The sequence below is a fragment of the Callorhinus ursinus genome, unplaced genomic scaffold, assembly GCF_003265705.2.
Source record: "Callorhinus ursinus isolate GAN/ISIS: 27379988/994484 unplaced genomic scaffold, GSC_fseal_2.0 scaffold12, whole genome shotgun sequence".
Lineage (NCBI taxonomy): Eukaryota > Metazoa > Chordata > Mammalia > Carnivora > Otariidae > Callorhinus > Callorhinus ursinus.
The window spans coordinates 69,212,971-69,231,976 of NW_027397074.1; the positions used below are offsets into that span (position 1 = coordinate 69,212,971).

Genomic DNA, 19,006 nt, shown 5'->3' on the forward strand with positions numbered 1-19,006 from the left:
ACATTTTCATGAATATTCTCTCAATTTCCTTGAACCCCTCTTGCCTTATAGTATTCATCTGGCAAAACTTCAATCCCAGTTGAGTTCAACTCTCCACCACTCTGCTCCTGCACCCAGTCAGCTGAATATAGTTAAAGAAAAATGCAGGACATGCTGATTTGTCTCTGTATTCTTGACCTCATGTGGCCTGTTAATTCTGTGGCAGACATTTTGTCTTTTTTTCTATAATTTCCCAGCGCCTGGTACATAATAGATGTTGAGAAGATGTCAGTTTTTTTTAAGATTCTATTTTTAGGTAAACTCTATACCCAACGTGGGGCTCGAATTCACAACCCTGAGAGCAAGAGTCACCTACTCCACCCACTGAGCCAGCCAGTTACCCCAAGAAGATGTCAATTTTTTAAAAAGATTTTATTTATTTGACACACAGAGAGAGAGAGAGAGCACGAGCAGGGGGAGCAGCAGGCAGAGAGAGGGAGAAGCAGGCTTCCCGCTGAGCAGGGAGCCCGATGCGGGGCTCCATCCCAGGACTCTGGGATCATGACCTGAACCTAAGGCAGATGCTTAACCCACTGAGCCACCCAGGTGCCCTGAAGATGTCAATTTTAAGACATGGATCAATAAATATTTCTGAAATATCCAATTTTCAGAGTCCCTTGGCAAATGTGATATGGAGGAAAGAGCTTTGGAGTCAGATATGGCTCCTCCTCTCACTAACATCATTAAGTATGTGGCCTGGAGATTGAGTAACCACTGGTTATGAGATTGAATGGGATAATGTCTATGAAAGTGGTTGGTACATAGTTCTTGGTAAGTGCTAGTTTTCTTCCTAAGCATTTTAGCATAGGTTGTGGAGGCAGTGATACACCATCCAGGGCCCCCTTTAGGAATGAACTAAATCCTATAGTCATTGGGAGTACCACCAGCAAGAAGCCCTCAGCTGTCAGTTCCTTTAGGAGTTACTTGAATGAAAAGAGCTATTTGCCTTCCCCAGCGCATCCTGCATCCAGGGACTAATCAAGATGGAGATATAAAGGGCCCAGCCTCCTTGCCCCAACCCAGGACAATGCTGAAGGGCCACCCAGCTTTAGAGTTTCCTGTGGGGTCCCCCGGGACCAACCTTGAGACTTCATCACAGTCCACCTTCTCCCCCTGCTCTATCCTGCTTCCTTCCCCTTCTCTCCATGTTGTTGATCCCAAGTGCCCTTTTCCAAATCCTCTGGCATGCTAATCTCACTCTCAGGGTCAGTTTATCCATTTTGTTTATCCCAGGGAAGCTGACAGCTCTGCTGAAAGCTCCAGCTATCAGACTGTCTTTATTGTCTATGTGGGGTTTTTTAAATTTGTTTTTTCTAGTAACCTCTACACCCAGTGTAGCGCTCCAACTCACGACCCCTGAGATCAAGAGTTCCATGCTCTTCTGACTGAGCCAGCCAGGTGCCCCTGTGTGTGTTTTTTTAATGTGAGAATATACGAAAATTTATGTAGGTAAGCTTTTTATGCTATGTAGGACCTCTTAAGAATGAGTCAAACATACTATGTTTGCTAGTATAATTCTTTCATGAAGTACAAAAATGTATCAAACAGCTAAATTTACATTTTTAGTGAAAATTTAATTACCATAAAACATGACATTTTTAAGTACGTACACATTTATCAAACATTTTGATTTCTTATGGGCTCTTTATTGATATGTAACTTACGCAACATAAAAATCACCCTTTAATAAAGTGGATTTTAGTATACTCATAGGGTTATGCAGTCATCACCACTATCTAATTCCAGAACATTTCATCACTCCATTGAGAAAACCCATACTTATTAACAGTTATTCCCCATTCCTTTCTTCCCCCAGTCCCTGGTAGCCACTAATCTATTTTTGGTCACTATGGATTTGCCTGTTTTGGACATTTCATATAAATGGAGTCATACAGTATGTGGCTTTTTTTTTTTTAAGATTTTATTTTTAAGTAATCTCTATACCCAACATGGGACTTGAACCTACAACCACAAGATCAAGAGTCACATGCTGCACAGACTGAGCCAGCCGGGTGCCTCTAATATGTGGCTTTTTGTGTCTGGCTTCTTTCAACTTCACATAATGCTTTCAAGGTTCGTTCATGATGTAGTATGTATTAGTACTTCATTTATTAATGGCTGAATAATATTCCATTGTACTGATGGATATACCTTATTTTGGTTTTCCATTCATCCCCTGATGGACATTTGTGTTGTTCCTTTTTTTGGCTATTATGAATAATGCTGTTATGGATATTTGTGTACCAGTTTTTTTGTGTGGACATGTTTTCAGTTCTCTTAGGTTTTATCAAGGAGTAAGATTTGAGTCATCTGGTAACTCTATGTTTAACACTTGGAGAAACTCTCAAACCTTTCCAAGGTGGCTGTACCATTTTACAATCCTACTAGCAGTATACCAGGGTTCTAATCTCTCCACGTTCTTGTCAACACTTATTATTGTCTACCTTTTTTTTTATTGTCTACCTTTAAAAAAAGATTTTATTTATTTATTTGAGAGAGAGAGATCATGATCTGGGGGCAGGGAGGAGCAGAGGGAGAGGGAGAAGCAGACTTTTAATAGGTTTTTAAGTGGGTACATATTTATCAAGACTTGGGGCTTGATCCTAGGACCCTGAGATCATGACCTGAGCTGAAGGCAGATGCTTAACTGACTGAGCCATCCAGGCGCCCCTGTCTACGTGTAAAAAAAAAAAAAAAAAAAAAAAAAAGATTATTTATTTGAGAGAGAGACTGCGCAGGGCAGAGTGGAGGGGCAGAGGGAGAGGGAGAGAGAATCTCAAGCAGGCTCTCCACTGAGCATGGAGCTGATGTGGGGCTGGATCTCATGACCCTGAGATCATGACCTGGGCCGAAACCAAGAGTTGGTTGCTTAACTGAGCCATCCAGGTGCCCCTATTGTCTATCTTTTTTATTTTAGCTATCCTAGGGAATGTGAAGTGGTATCATACGTGGTTTTGATTTGCATTTCCCTAATCATAGTGTTGTCAAGCATCTTTTCATGTGCTTATTGGCTATTCTTCTTTGGAGAAGTGTCTATTTAGATCCTTTGCCCATTTTTCAATTGGGTCGTCTTTTCCTTGAGTTTAGGAGTTCTTTATATATTCATCATAATAAACCCTCCTCAGATACATGCTTTGCAAATATTTTCTCCTATTCTGTAGGTTGTCTTTTTACTCTCTCTTTTTTTTTTAAGAGTTTATTTATTTGAGAGATTGAGCAAGAGAGAGAGAGAGCACAAGTCGGGAGAGGAGCAGAGGGAGAGGGAGAAGCAGACTCCCTGCTGAGCAGGGAGCCTGATGCAGGGCTAGATCCCAGGACTCTGGGATCATGACCTGAGCCGAAGGCAGCTGCCTAACCGACTGAGCCACCCAGGCGCCCCTTCTTTTTACTTTCTTGATAACATTCCTGGATGCATATGTTTTAAATTTTGATGACCTCCAGTTTATCTGTTTTATCTTTTGTTACTTATGCTTGTGGAAATCCAGTTGTCCAAGCACCATTTGTTAAGACTGTTTCTGCATTGAATGTACTTGACACCCTTGTCAAAAATTCAATGGCCACAAATAAAGGGGTCCATACCTCTTTTTAATGAGGTATCTTTACTAGTGTTTTTTTTAAAGATTTTATTTATTTATTTGAGAGAGAGAATGAGAGATAGAGAGCACGAGAGGGAAGAGGGTCAGAGGGAGAAGCAGACTCCCTGCTGAGCAGGGAGCCCGATGTGGGACTTGATCCTGGGACTCCAGGATCATGACCTGAGCCGAAGGTAGTTGCTTAACCAACTGAGCCACCCAGGCACCCTCTTTACTAGTGTTTTAAAATTTCATTGTTATATGGCATTTGTAGTTTGTATTTATCCAAGAATCCCTTAAGTCTATGAGACTTTGTATGTATTCTTTTTACACTAAGAATTAAATGTGACTGTACGTTTTTCCTTGAGAGAGACTTTTCAGGTTAATCTGTAATTTCACAGATATATAAACCAGGAGGCTGACCCCTTTTACCTGCCCAGGTCCCTGTGCCTTTACGCCGATAAAATTATCCAAGGCCAAATTCAAAGGCAATTTTGTTACCTAAAAAGTTGCCAATGGTTAAAACCAATAATATATCATCATTTCTTTATTTTTATTATAAAAGTAATAAAATCATATTCTAGAACATTCTGAAAATAGAGATAAGAAAAAAATCCATAATTTCACACAGAAACCATTAGCATTTTTCATCATTTCTCTCTTTTAGACTTAGTACAGACTCCATTAAACCAGGAGTTTGTGAACTTAGATAGTATATTGGGTTGAATAGTGTCTCCCCCCACCAAAATTCATGTCTACCTAGAACCTACGAATTTGGAAATGAGGTCTTTGCAGATGTTATTCAGTTGAGGTCATACTGGATTTGAGTGTGCCCTAAATCCAATATGACTGGTGTCCTTATACATAGAGGGAAATTTGGGCACAGAGATGCACAGGGAAAGCATCACGTGATAAGATTGGAGTGATGCAGCTGGAAGCCAAGGATTGGGAGCAACCACCAGAAACTAGGAAAGGGACATGGAACAGATTCTCACCCAGAACCTCCAGAAGGAACCAGTCCTGCTGACATCTTGATCTCAGACTTCTAGCCTCCAGAACTGTAAGAAAATAAATTTCTTTTTTTTTTAAAGATTTTATTTATTTGACAGAGAGAGAGCACAAGCAGAGGGAGCAACAGAGGGAGAGGGAGAAACAGGTTCCCCGCTGAGCAGGGAGCCTGACGCAGGACTAGATCCCAGGACCCTGGGATCATGACCCGAGCCGAAGATAGACGCTTCACCGACTGAGCCACCCAGGCGCCCCAGAAAATACATTTCTTTTGTTTAAGCTACCTAGTATGTGGTATTTTGGCAACCCTAGAAAACTAATACACCAAGGAAACTAATATAGATAGGGAAAAAAGTACCATTATTTTCACAATCCCCTAACTGAAATTTAGCATTTCCATCAATATTTTTGTTTGTTTTTTTGCTGTTTGTAAACTTACATCCTAAAAGACAGTGTACTGCTTTGGGACTAAGAGATCTTCACTCTTACTGTTTCCACCAAAGGACAGAAGAATGGCTGCAGGTTAAAAAAAAAAAAAAAGAATAACAAAATCCTGTTAAAAAATAGTAACAGTAGGGTGCTTGGGTGGCTCAGTTGGTTAAGCATCTGTCATCGGCTCAGGTCATCTGCCATTGGCTCAGGTCATGATCTCAGGGCCCTGGGATAGGGCCCTGCATGTAAATACATAGAAAAAGATTTGGAAGAATAGACATCAAACCATTAACAGTCTACGGGCACCTGGGTGGCTCAGTTGGTTGGGCGACTGCCTTCAGCTCAGGTCATGATCCTGGAGTCCCGGGATCGAGTCCCGCATCGGGCTCCCTGCTCAGCAGGGAGTCTGCTTCTCCCTCTGACCCTCTTCCCTCTCGTGCTCTCTGTCTCATTCTCTTTCTCTCAAATAAATAAATAAAATCTTAAAAAAAAAATAGTCTTTTGGGCTGGAGAGTAGGATTGGGAGGCGAGGGAAGGGGAGAGTTTCACTTTTTCTATATATTCTTCTATTTTTTTAAAGATTTTATTTATTTATTTGAGAGAGAGAGAATGAGAGACAGAGAGCACGAGAGGGAAGAGGGTCAGAGGGAGAAGCAGACTCCCTGCTGAGCAGGGAGCCCGATGCGGGACTCGATCCCGGGACTCCAGGATCATGACCTGAGCTGAAGGCAGTCGCCCAACCAACTGAGCCACCCAGGCGCCCCTATATATTCTTCTATTTACAGAAGATTATACAATAAGGATGTATTCATCATTTTAAAAATTAGAATTTGATTTAAAGATTCAATCATCACTCATCTGGCTATTGGGCCAATCTTGGGACTATTACAATGTTATGTATTATTTTATTTCACGTCTCACAGCTATTTAGAAAGCTCTTCTTAAGCTTCTATTTTGTGTAGGCAATATCTCACATTTGTATTGAGACCATAACTGTATGGTTTGCATCTGTTTCTTACAACTCTAGAGGTAGTATATTGATTAAGATTTTACTGGATTTGGGTGACAACCCCAATTTAATCTATTTTAAGCAAGAAGGAGCATTTGGTAGAACAGTATTTCTTAAAATGATTAATGTTCGTTCCACCTTTTGATTTTGTTCATTCTGTTTTACACAGAAAAGAGCCTCCTCCTCAATGTTGACATGTTATTTTTATCAGGTTACTTCAATGCATAGATTATTTATAACCTTCTTATGCTTGTAGTGCTTATAAGACAAAATCAGAATAAACTTATAAATTAAATAACTATAAACTCAAAACAGTTCACATTAATGAATGATGTTTGCTGAGCTACAGTCACCAATGTTGGAGAAAAGTAGAAAAATATGGCCCAGTTTAGGTTCTTTAATTAATCTCTTAGTGTAATTTATTTTCAATAGTATTAACACATGCAGACAGTGCCTGTTCATATAAGCTTACCACACCAAAAATACAAAATGATATTAATAGTTTCAATATTTGTTTACTTGTTTGTGATAATCAGACTTAATACTTTACAAATCTTTGCCAGAGAGTGTTCTCCTAAAGTCAATTTAATGAGATGTTACTTAATATTTTCATAAAACTGTCTTGTTCCCTTATAGTTAACTTAGTGTCACTTTAATCTGAATCAAATGTATATATATGACAATTATTGCTAGAATTGGTAGCAGGAAATCATATCTGGACTTCAAGTTCAATGTCGCAGATGTTGGGAAAAAATGTCTAATTTTAGCCCAGAACTTTCTATTAGATTATTAAAGGAAATAAGTAAACATTCAAATGACTCATTCACATAACTTTAAAAATGAATGACCAGGAAAAAGGTGGGGGGCAATATCTGGGTGGCTCAGTTGGTTAAGCATCTGACTCTTGATTTCAGTTCAGCTCATGATCTCAGAGTCCTGAGATCGAGCCCCTCTGAAGCCTGCTTAAGATTCTCTCTCTCTCAAAAAAAAAAAAAAAAGATTCTCTCTCTCCCTCTCCCTCTGCCCCTTCCCCTGCCAAAATAAATAAAAATAAAAATGATTGACCATTATTCAGTTTTCTTTAGAAACTTCCATTTTTTTATTGGACTTGGAACATGAGGACCACTGTGAAACTTGCTTTTGCATTGTCTGCTGTGACATCACGCAGCCTTCATTTGACACAAATGCATATTCACATGTCAGCCCTTGTCCTCTTCTCATTAGCCTACAAAAACTAACATATCACTGCATCTCATTATGACATTTTCCTGATGTCAAGTGTAAAATTAAACTTATTAAATAACAATAAATTTTAATTGTTTCAGTCTTTCAGTTATAAAACACTGCTACAAGATCATTGTCTTTTTTTTTTAAGGTTTATTTATTTATTTATTTATTTGTACTTTTTAACGTAAGTGCTACACCCAACATGGGGCTTGAACTCACGACCCCAAGATCAAGAGTTGACTGAGCTAGCCAGATGCCCCAAGAGCATTGTCTTTATAATTGATGATTCTAAGACTACATGGTTTCGTGCTAGAACAATATTACATTTAAATCATAGCCTAAATGAGAATTCCAATCTTTTGTGATATTGCTCTCAAATATGCATAATGTGACATGATAGCTCTTTAGTGTGGCAGGTAGAAGATAACCTGGGAGCAGAGGTCTTTTTCCTGAGGCTGCTGCCTATAGGCAGGTTCACCCATGGCAATGGATAGCCTCCCATAGAAATCCTCAACCTGGGGTGCCTGGGTGGCTCAGTCAGTTAAGCATCTGCCTTTGGCTCAGGTCATGATCCATCAGGCTTCCTGCTCATTGGGGAGTCTGGTTCTCCCTCTGCCCCTTCCTACCGCTCGTGTGTGTGTGTGTGTGTGTGTGTGTGTGTGTGTGTGTGTGTATGCGCGCTCGTGTGTGCACACACGTGTGCGCACACTCTCTCTCTCTCTAAGTAAATAAATCTTACAAAAAAGAAATCCTCAACTCAATTCACTGGAGTGATCTTTGAAAACATTAATCTGATCATGTCACCTCTTAAAGACTTCAGTGGCTCCTCACTCCATTAGGATTCCGTCTAAGCTCCTTAATGAGGTTTGCCTTTCCAGTGTCATCTCAAGCAGAGTTGTTTCACTCCTTCCCTATTCCAGAATGAAATCTTGGTTTTACATTTGTAAAGCCCAAGGTCTTTTTTCCAAATATCAAAGGCAAATTCAACCTTTTATATTTTATTTATTTATTTATTTATTTGGGTTTTTTTTTTAAGATTTCATCCACTCATTTGAGAGAGAGAGAGAGAGAAGAGTGGTGGGGAGGGGTAGAGGGAGAGAGAGAGAGACTCAACCTTTTATATTTAGAGCTACACAAAGAAACATGGAAGCTTTGAAATTAGTGGGGGGTGTGTGTGTGTTTAAATGGGGGTGGGGTAGGGCAAAGAGTTGCCTTCAGAATTTCCATATCAATTTCTTAGACAAGGCTGAAGTTACTGGGCTTCTGAGAACCTAAAACTTTGGTAAACACTTTGGTCACCTACCCTTATGTGGATCAAATGCCTGCCTAAACACTGTGAGAGAAGGACTTAAGGTTTGTATAACCCTTCAGAACAGGCCCTTCCAACTTGAATACCTAGAGACAAGGTGTTTCAAGACCTTCCTGGATCCCTTTGTCCCCCCACCCCTTTTTCTCTTGCAATGTTATACTTTTATTCTTCTTCCAGGAAATACTGGTCATGTCCCATTGAACTGATTTCATGACTTAATGTTTCAAAATACTATGGTAGGTTAATCTTTCTATTAATAAAGATGATATACATAAAAGTGCCTAGTTCACAAAAGGTGATCAGTAAATGTGAGCCTTCTTCCTTCTTTTCCTTGGGCAGCCAAACTTAACCTTAGCTACAGTTTGTGCTTTGTGGTTCTATGATAGCTATATGTGTAATGCTTACGTGTGTAATGCTTATATGTACAGAGGCTTGTAATTTTTGTAATTAAGTAAACTAAAGACTCATTAGTTTGGGCTTCTCAATACCAATGCTGATTTGATCTGGGCTAATGACAAGCAGTTAGTCACCTTTGACTATTCACCAAGGAATTTATATGATTCTGGGTTATATTTAGTCTGCAACAAATTAATGAACAGTCCAAGAAGTAAACATTTTTAAAGGATTGCTATACATTGATAACATCGATTGATTGCTAATGTGAAAATATGACCTTACATTTACATAAAACATTATACTTTTCCATGTACTTTCTTTTTATTTTTTTTAAAGATTTTATTTATTCAACAGAAAGAGACACAGTGAGAGAAGGAACACAAGCAGGGGGAGAGGGAGAGGGAGAAGCAGGCTTCCCGCAGAGCAAGGAGCCCAATGCGGGGCTTGATCTGAGGACCCTGGGATCATGACCTGAGCCGAAGGCAGACGCTTAACGACTGAGCCACCCAGGCACCCCCTCCATGTACTTTCTTTTTATTTTTTTTTAAGTAGGCTCCACACCCAACATGTGGCTTGAACTCAGGCCCCCAAGATCAAGAGTTACATGCTCCACTGACTGAGCCAGCCAGGCGCCCCTCCATGTACTTTCACATATACTATTTTATTGGTCTCTCACAGTAACTTACATGCTGTTAAAAAGGAAGATATTACTGTCATTTTGCATGTGATGAAACTGGGTGGGGTACAGAGGACTATACTTGTGTTCTCCACCCTGGCTGTAAATTAGAATAACTCAGGGAACATTAAAAATAGGGCCAGTGCCTGTGCTCCGGAGATTCTGATCCAAATGGTCTGTATGGAAACTGAACATCAGTGTTTTCCATAACAGCCTCAGGCGAGTCCAGTGTGGCGTCAGGGTTCAGAGGCACTGGCTTACACAGTGCTGAGTTTAAGATGTCAATATGATAAATACAACTAGATTTCCTAATGTAGTATGTACTTTTTACCCCTCCCCAATCCTCTCGTCTCTAACTACATCAAATGTTGTAATTCTAGAAGCTCTGCTGGAAAACAATCCTGGAAATTTGTTTGAATCATTGTTTGTGTTCAACATTTATAAAACAGTTTCCTGGAAAATATTGTCAATGCAGACTTCTTGCTAATTCCAACTAACTTGTTTTCCAAGTTAGTGTGAACTGCAAGCTCTAACTGTTTAAGGCTATTTTCATGAGTAAGCCTCAAGGCGGGTAGAGATGGTCCTGCCATCTCAAGGTATTATTATAGTCCATCCTTAAATATTTAATTATGGGGCGCCTGGGTGGCTCAGTCATTAAGCGTCTGCCTTCGGCTCAGGCCATGATCCCAGGGTCCTGGGATCGAGCCCCACATCGGGCTCCCTGCTCCACGGGGAGCCTGCTTCTCCCTCTCCCACTCCCCCTGCTTGTGTTCCCTCTCTCGCTGTGTCTCTCTCTGTCAAATAAATAAATAAAATCTTTAAAAAAAATATTTAATTATGTGTAATTTAAAAAAGATTTTATTTTTTTAAATTTTTTTAAAAGATTTTATTTATTTATTTGAGAGGGAGAGCATGAGAGATAGAGAGCACAAGAGGGAAGAGGGTCAGAGGGAGAAGCAGACTCCCTGCTGAGCAGGGGGCCTGATGCGGGACTCGATCCTGGGACTCCAGGATCATGACCTGAGCCGAAGGCAGTCACTTAACCAACTGAGCCACCCAGGCACCCTAAAAAATAAAGAGATTTTAAAAAAGTAACCTTGATATCATTGTCATACGTAACAAATATAATGTTATTTCCCCAATATCCTCTAGTAACCTTTCCAAATTTCGAAATTTTCCCATTTGCCCCCAAATTGTCTTTTAAAGTTGATTTGTTCAGGAGGATCCCATATATTTTGCTATAAGTTCCCTTTAATTTAGCACTGTTCTTTTGAGAACCATTTTGAAAACCTTGTTATGAGGGAAAAATTAAAATATACACAAAAGAAGAGAGAATAGTGCCGTGAACTCCAATTACCCATCACCCAGCTACATGAAGCATTAACTCCAGGCCATCCTTGCTCCATCTACATTCTCATCCTGTCTCCCATCCCCCTCTGCCTGGATGATTTTGAAGCAAATCCTAGACATCATAGCCTTTTACCTATCAATATTTCAGTATCTTTTCTCTAAAAGATGGCTTTAAAAATATATATATATCCATAATACCTTAAAAATTTAATGATTCCCAAATATAATCCAATATCCAAAATTTCCCATTAAAAAAATAGTTGGCTTATTCTAACCAAAATGCAAACAAGGTCCACACCCTACTTTTGGTTGATATATTTCTTAAAATTCTATTAATTTGTGCGTTCCTTTTCCTTCTTGAAATATCAGGTTGAAGAAAATAGGCTGTTTGTTCTATAGAGTTATCCACATTCTATACTTTGCAGATTACATCCCCAAGATATTATTTAACATATTCTCTGTCCCTTTTATTTCCTCTAAACTGATAGAGCTACAGGTTTGACTTTATTCGGATTCATTTTTTTGGCAAGAGTATTTCACTGATGATTGTACTTGTCAGCACACACATACTGCCTGCTTGTTCCTTTTTGTTATGTGAGCAGCTGTTGATTATCATTGCCTACCTCTATTATTTTGTTAGGGGTCACCACCTGCCCGCTGTGTTTTTGTGTTATTTCATTTTGTTTTTCATGACATTGACTTATTGATGAAACCAGGCTAGGCATGGCAAAGATTATCTCCCTGGATTTGTTTGATTGTTTTATATGTCATTTAACTGTTCCTTTGTGCCCTGAAAGTTCCTGTAAACTGGAAGTTAGAGCTTAAATCTTGATTAGATTCCAGTGAATGTTTTTGGTATGATGACTTGATAGGTGGTATTGGGTACTTCATATTATGTTATAGCAAGTACATATTGTCTGCATACACTCATATTGTTAATTTTTTTTTTTAAGTAATCACTACATCCAATGTGGGGCTCCAACTCATGGCCCAAGATCAAGAGTCACATGCTGTATGACTGATCCAGCCAGGTGTGCCTGCACACATTTATTTGCTTACTTTTAAAGATTTATTTATTTATTTGAGAGAAAGAGCAGGGGTGGGAGGGGAGGGAGGGGCAGAGAGACATGGAGAGAGAGACTTTCAAGGGGACTCCTGGCTGAGTGTGGAGCCCAATGCGGGGCTGGATCTCATGACCCTGAGATCATGACCTGAGCTGAAATTAAGAGCCAGAGGCTCAATGGACTGAATCATCTAGGTGCCCCTGCATGCACTTACTTTGAAGACCCCTCTGCAAATCCTGTCAATACCCATCAAAGTGTACTTATATTCCACATTAAGAAGTTTTGGCGGCAACCTGTTTAGAAGGTTTTTAAAATAATTTAATAATTTTAAATTTAGTTAGGAACAAAAGTTTCATTTTGTTTCTGGAGTTAAAAGTGATTATTACATACATATGATATGTGTATTATATATCTATATAAATACATGAGATGGTTTTCAGTTGATTGTTTAATCTTATTTTTGTAGACTTTTATTTTAAAAAAGATTTTATTTGCTTATTTATTTATTTGAGAGACAGAGAGTAGGAGCAGAGGGAGAGGGACAAGCAGATTCCATGCTGAGTACAGAGCCTGAATCGGCTCGACCCTGAGATCATGACCTGAGACCAAATCAAGAGTCTGACCCTCAACGGACTATGCCACCCAGGTGCCCCTTTTCCTTTTTATTATGAAGAATTTCTAACATATATGAAGGTAGCAGAACAGTATAATGAACAGTTCTTATGTCCTCATCACCCAGCTTCAGCTTATGGTTAAATGTGTTTCATCTAGCTCCCCATCCATTCCTCCTTTCCCATATTATTTTAAATTTTTTAATTGAGATATAATCCACATAAAATCCACCATAAAATTCACCCTTTTCAAGTGTGCAATGCAGTGGTTTTTAATATAACAAAGTTATGCAACCATTACTATTCAGTGATTTTTAGTATATTCAAGGAGTTATACCACCATCACAAGTCTCCTTTTATCCCATAGATTTTTTCTTCCAAATATCTCTCTTTCCTTTGTAATTTATTTGTTGAAGAAATTTGTTTATCCTGTAGAATTTCCACAGTCTGGATTTTCCTGTTTGCATCGCTGTAGTATTTTTTTATATTCCTCTATCCTCTGTATTTCCTATAAATTGTTAGTTAAATATAGATACCTGGCGAGATACAGGTTCAATTTTTTTCGACAACACTGCTTCACAGGGCGCCTGGGTGGCTCAGTTGGTTAAGCGACTGCCTTCGGCTCAGGTCATGATCTGGAGTCCCCGGATTAAGTCCCATATCGGGCTCCCTGCTCAGCGGGGCGTCTGCTTCTCCCTCTGACCCTCTTTCCTCTAGTGCTCTCTGTCTCTCATTCTCTCTCTCTCAAATAAATAAATAAAATCTTTTTTTAAAAAAAGAAAGACTACTTCATAGTTACGTTTATGTTCTAGAGGCACATATATGTCATCTTTCATTTTGTGATGCTAGCGGTGGCTGTTCAATGGGTTGATAAATTTATCAGGGGTTGCAAAATGGTGATACTGTGTCATTCTTTATTACTTGGAATACTCTTGTAAAAAGAAAATTTCCTTCATCTACTATTTGGTTTACTCAATGGTACAGTTTCTTTAGAAAAATTAGCACTTACTGACTTTGACTTTCATAGTTTCGAGCCATCACCTTTTTTTTCCCCAGGTCTCAAACATTTTCATAAGCAGTGTGTGATAGTGTTTACTGGGTAAAACACCTGTCCGGAGGGACTAAAAGTAGGAAAATAAGGAGGCGGGGCCAGTGGTGACATGAAATTTGACCAAAAGCATATGCATCCTCAGCTACAGCAGATTTTCTCTTTTTTCCTTGCATCACATAAGGTTCTCCTATATAAAGGTTTACATTAAAAAAAAAAAAAGCCACCATATCTAAGAACCTTGAAAAGTTGTTTTTCTTGAAGAATACATACGCTTTTCTCTTATCATTGATAAACATCAGTAAACTATCTGTATTTTCCTGCTTAGCACTGCGCCCAGTAAGTTCAAAGCCAAGTTTTCTGTTTAATTTTGGAACAATAGGAATTTCTGATCTGTACCTCTGCATTTTTCTTCGATCTTGATCTTCCATATCTGTTTGTCTTTAAGGTGATTCAAATTTTCTACAAGCAAAGAAGGGTTTGAACAAAAACATTTTCATATAGCCATCAGTCATTTTTTGAAAGTACCTTTTTCTTGGCACTCTTCTCACTGCTAGGTTATTTTTAAAAATCTTTACTAATGTAATAAGCCAGAAATGGTTTCTTATTGGGGTCTTCATTTGTATTTCTCTGATTACTGGTGAGCTTGAACATTTTTCATGTTTATTAACCAGGTTTAAAATTGTTTGCTTAGGAGGTGGCTTGTATTTAATTAAGGGAGGAGCTCAGCCAGTCAACTCAAAGACAGATAAATGAAACCCAGGAATACCTCACTCTTAGATTTAAGCTTCGACTCCGCCTCTGTGTTTTTTCCTCCTCCAACAGAGCCCTTTGTGTATGTCAACCGTCAGGGAAAGGGATCTCAGTCTGCAAAGCCGGCAGAACACTGTATTGCCCCCAAATATGTGTATTATGTGCTTATTCTATTTCCTATTTCTGATTTCGGTGTTTATGGAAAGAGTTCCTGAATCCTAACCGTGCCTGGAGGACCGGCTGTCGCGGGTACTCTTTCTGCAGGAGTGGTTTCTTTCACTCGACCTTCGATTGGCCCTCCTGATCCCGCAGGAGTCGCCGCGACGCGGGCTTGCTTAGCGCGGTTGATGCGTGTGTTGAGTGGCTGCTTCTGCCTTTCTCTCCCCCCACTTTTTTTTTTTTAGCCATAGCTATGGTTACCACGTCTCTCCCCGCCTCTCTCCACCTACCAAGAAGGCGACTGGCCATTGGCTGCCTGTCACCATGTAAGCCAGTCATTGGTCACTGGTGAGAACAGGGCGCTCTCCCTACCCCTGTCTCCCGGGTCTCTGGAGGAGCCCAGGAAGGAGGCTCGGCTAGTACCGCCGGGCCAGGGGCTGCCGGGACCCCACTGCGGCAATCGTTAGCGGGTCATGTCGGCCGCCCAGGGCTGGGACAGGAACCGCCGGCGGGGAGGAGGCGCCGCAGGCAGTGGCGGCGGCGGCGGAGGTAGCGGGGCCGGCGGGGGCAGTGGGGGCAGCGGGGGTCGGGGGACTGGCCAGCTCAACCGCTTCGTGCAACTCTCCGGGCGGCCGCACCTGCCAGGTGAGTCGTGGGACAGGGTCCTGACAGGTTGCGGGCGCGGTGGGAAGGCGACTGCTACCTTTTCTTTTCTCCCTGGCTTGCTTTTCCTTGGGAGGAGGAAAGGCAGGCCCCACGCATAGCAGAGGGACTGGGGCATAGAGAAAAGGAAAGGTGTCTTTGAGGTCAGGGAAGGAGCAGGAACACAGCGAAAGGAAGTATTTTTTCTTTGTTGAAAGCTCTGTGCGGAGAGTTGTGTTTTCTTTTAAAAGGAGAGGCCGCTGTTTCATTGACATTCCCAAATGTTTCGCCTATTCTGTTCCCAGTCTCGTCCTCTTCCGCAGTTTTATCTTGTCAAAGAAAGACATTGGCGCCTAGCTGTGAGAAATTATTTTTAAAAGGGTGCTAGATTGAGGAGAGAAGAGGGAAGAGCATTCCAAAGAGTGATTTTGTAAAAACCACCTCGAGTGTGTAAGAGTTGGGCATTCTGAGACAAGAAAGCAGGAGGAAAGGCGCGGGGTGGGGTAAGGGGGACGGGAGGGGGTGTTGGGGTGTGGGTGGGAAACAGAACCAAGAGAATTAGCAAGAACTGGTTAAATTATTAATATTTTGGAATGTCCAGAGCAGAATAGCGGGCGTGATCTGGATTTTAAGGGAAGAAAATGAAGATCAAGAATCTACTTAGTGACAAAATTATGCTGCCTCTACTATATAAAAACAGCTGATTGAGAATTGGAAAAATGCACCCAATGTGATTATTTTACGTTTTGACCTACAATTTCCTATCCTTGAGTTGAGATGCCTTAAAAAACAAAGACAAATCAAATGTGTGTGTGCAGACAATTTTAAAAAGAAACATTTGTAAGTGAAGTATCGTAGGGGGAAGATAGGGAAGCAAATACTACACAGAATGTCAAATATTATATTGGGCAAGCTTATTTCTACTTTGAAGAGAACTATCAGGAATGATGTGTTAATCATTCACCATATTGTTTGTGAATAATGTTGAAGTTGATTTTATCAGTGATGTATTTGTTTAACCGATGAGTTTTGAGAACATGATGGTTTTTTAATTCCTTTTACTAGCATGCCTGTACTTCCAAGTAGTCAAAAATTATTTGATTAATTTGAAGATAACAAAGGGAATTTTGCACATTGAATGAAGACAGTCACTTGTTTGTGATGAGGTTATTGATGTGTGTTAGAAATGCACATTAACATTTCTGTGTGCTATTAAAATTAACATTGAAGCAGTTTTAAATAGTCAAATATGTAATATACCAGGAGTTGGGTTTGAGGTGATAGTATCAGACTGGGTATTCTGGATTGCCAAGTATGTGATCTTTAAAAAAAAGAAAAAAAGAAATCCTTTTTCTTACCCCAGATTAATAGTGAAAACTTATATTTTTGTGTATTGGCTGATTTGAAGATAAATCTTACCAAAGATTATTACCAGTTTGCCCTCTACTACTACTTATATTTAGGTCTTTGATCTCAGATTAATTATACCATGGGCTTGATATAGGCATTCCCAGGCTCAAAGAACCTGGTTGGTGCACTTCCTCACTGCCGCCACCTGATGGCAGTGGAAGCCATGATTTCTGATATGGGGCTTAGGTGTGGGGCTATTTCTGCATTTCCTTAGCAGACAAGGCCAAGAACAGCCATTTGTCCAGAGGTAAAGATAAACGTGTTTAAGCTGTGAAAATTCATGCGATGGGGTGATCAGCCTTTTCTTTCTACCTTCTTTTCCCCTTGATTGGTGCTTCATTCTTCCTTCCCAAGTAGGTGGCCTCTGTCATTCATTCACTCTCAGAATTAGGAATATCTGATTATCTCAATATATTTGAAATTCTTGTACACCAATTCATTATTTTCCCCAGCATGACATTTTAAGTCTCTTCCCCCTCCCCCCCCGGGATTGAAAGGTTGTATATTGAGGTGTTTAAAAAAATTTTAGGTGATGGTGAGGGATAGAAATGTCTAGGGCCATTTTATGGCCGACCCTGGAGGTTAAACATTTTTTCTTTTTTAAGTTTTTGAAGCTAACTTTCTCTCTCCATTGAACTCTAATCCCATTTTCCTTTTCTTCATCATTCTCTACCAAGACTTCCAGATACTAAGCATCCAGAACCCTTTCTTACTTTTTGCACACCCACTATGCAGTCCCTGGTGAAACAAAATAGAACAACCTGGTCTTCCTGGAGTGTTCTCTCTCTCCTTCAGTGATAGCATCTTTATCCATGCAGTCAGGCAAACCTGAAACTTGGGCATCTTCCTTAAATTTTCTTTTCGCTTGCATTTCAGGTGTAATTAATCACCCAGTTCTGTTTATTTTATTTCTACTATAACTCCAGTCCATGCTGCCATCATCCCTCACTTAGGTTTCCTGCAGTAGCTTTCTTTCTTTCCTTCTTTCGTTCTTTTTCCCCTGCAGTAGCTTTCTAAGCAGTCTTCCTGCTTCTACTCTTGCCCTCCAGTGCATACAGTACTCATCTTTTGCAAGCGCAAAACTGTTCTTGTCTCTGCTTACAACCCTTTACTAGCTCTTCATTGCTTTTAGGGTAAGGCAAAAATCTTAACCACCACCTAAAAGGCACTGCATTGTCTGTCTAATTCTCGAGTTAATTCTACATCACGTGGTATGCTCTTTGATCATTTTCTGTTCCGTTAGACATATCATGCTCTCTTCTGCCACAGGGCCATTTCACATGCTATCCCATCATACAAGAACTCTCTTACTCCTCATTCTGTTCCCCCCCCCCTTTTTTTAGCTTCTCTTCCATTGGAACTTAGCTCAATCATGCTGTGTTTTCAGGAAAGCCTTCTTTGACCTTCTCTGATTTATTCTCTTCCCTATACACACTCATGTAGTTTTCCTTGGGCATATTTATCATTTATGTATGATTCCTTGATATGCTGGATTTCATACTCTTGATATACACACACTAATTGTATATGTATATATACATGTGTACATATACACACAAATAAATTCTAAATGAGTGCATTGGCATATGTAAGCAATTAGTTTCTTGTGAATTTGATTGATTAGTGGGTTCAATTCTCAACAGCCCCATTGACTCTGGACAAATGGATAAAATCAAATTCTTACACATAAAAATAGATTAGACTCTGCATTCACGGTGAGAGCACAAATGGTATTTTGTGAAACCTTGTTTGAGCAGCTTGTCTTTTTGCTGTCTCCTAAAATGCAGTAGTGATTATGTGTTTGCCCCATAGGCCAAGAAATTCATGGCTTTTTGGTCCTGGATTTCTAACTCATAATCTCTATACACTCAGTAAAGAACAAGTAACATTTTTATAGAATAAGTATGCAGAGCTGGAGCTCAGGGGCAAGGAGATCATGGGGATAATAGAACCCAAGTTACTATTGTAATTTCCCTGTGTGAATTTGATTAAATACAATGTATTACTTGGGATAACAGTTAACATCGCTGCTAATGAAAACTGAAAAACTGACAAAGAGAAAAATATAACAACTGGTAAAGCTGGGCAAAGATAGCATTGAAATCTTAATATAAAAATGTGAAATGTGATATATGTTCATGACATGAAATCCAAATGGTATAAAGAGCATATGATAAAAGGCAAGTTTTCCTTCTACCTTTGACCCCAGCTAATTGGCTTCTTTCCCTAGAGACAACCAATGATAAATTTCCTCTGTGTGTGTGTGTGTGTGTGTGTGTGTGTGTGTGTGTGTGTGTGTGT

The 19,006-nt window shown here is 39.9% G+C and overlaps 1 protein-coding gene across 3 annotated transcripts in view; it reads left to right on the top strand.

Moving 5' to 3' along the window:
• The first annotated feature begins 15,008 nt into the window (after window positions 1-15,008).
• Window positions 15,009-19,006, top strand: part of KLHDC10 (kelch domain containing 10) — a 59,606-nt gene continuing 55,608 nt past the window's right edge. For 2 of the 3 annotated variants that reach the window (XM_025865633.2, XM_073899196.1), the window contains exon 1: window positions 15,009-15,298. In XM_025865633.2, coding sequence (XP_025721418.1) covers window positions 15,127-15,298 — 172 coding nt within the window. In that variant the 5' untranslated portion in view covers window positions 15,009-15,126. The remainder of the gene's footprint in view (window positions 15,299-19,006) is intronic. The other variant, XM_073899197.1, reaches the window with a different exon arrangement.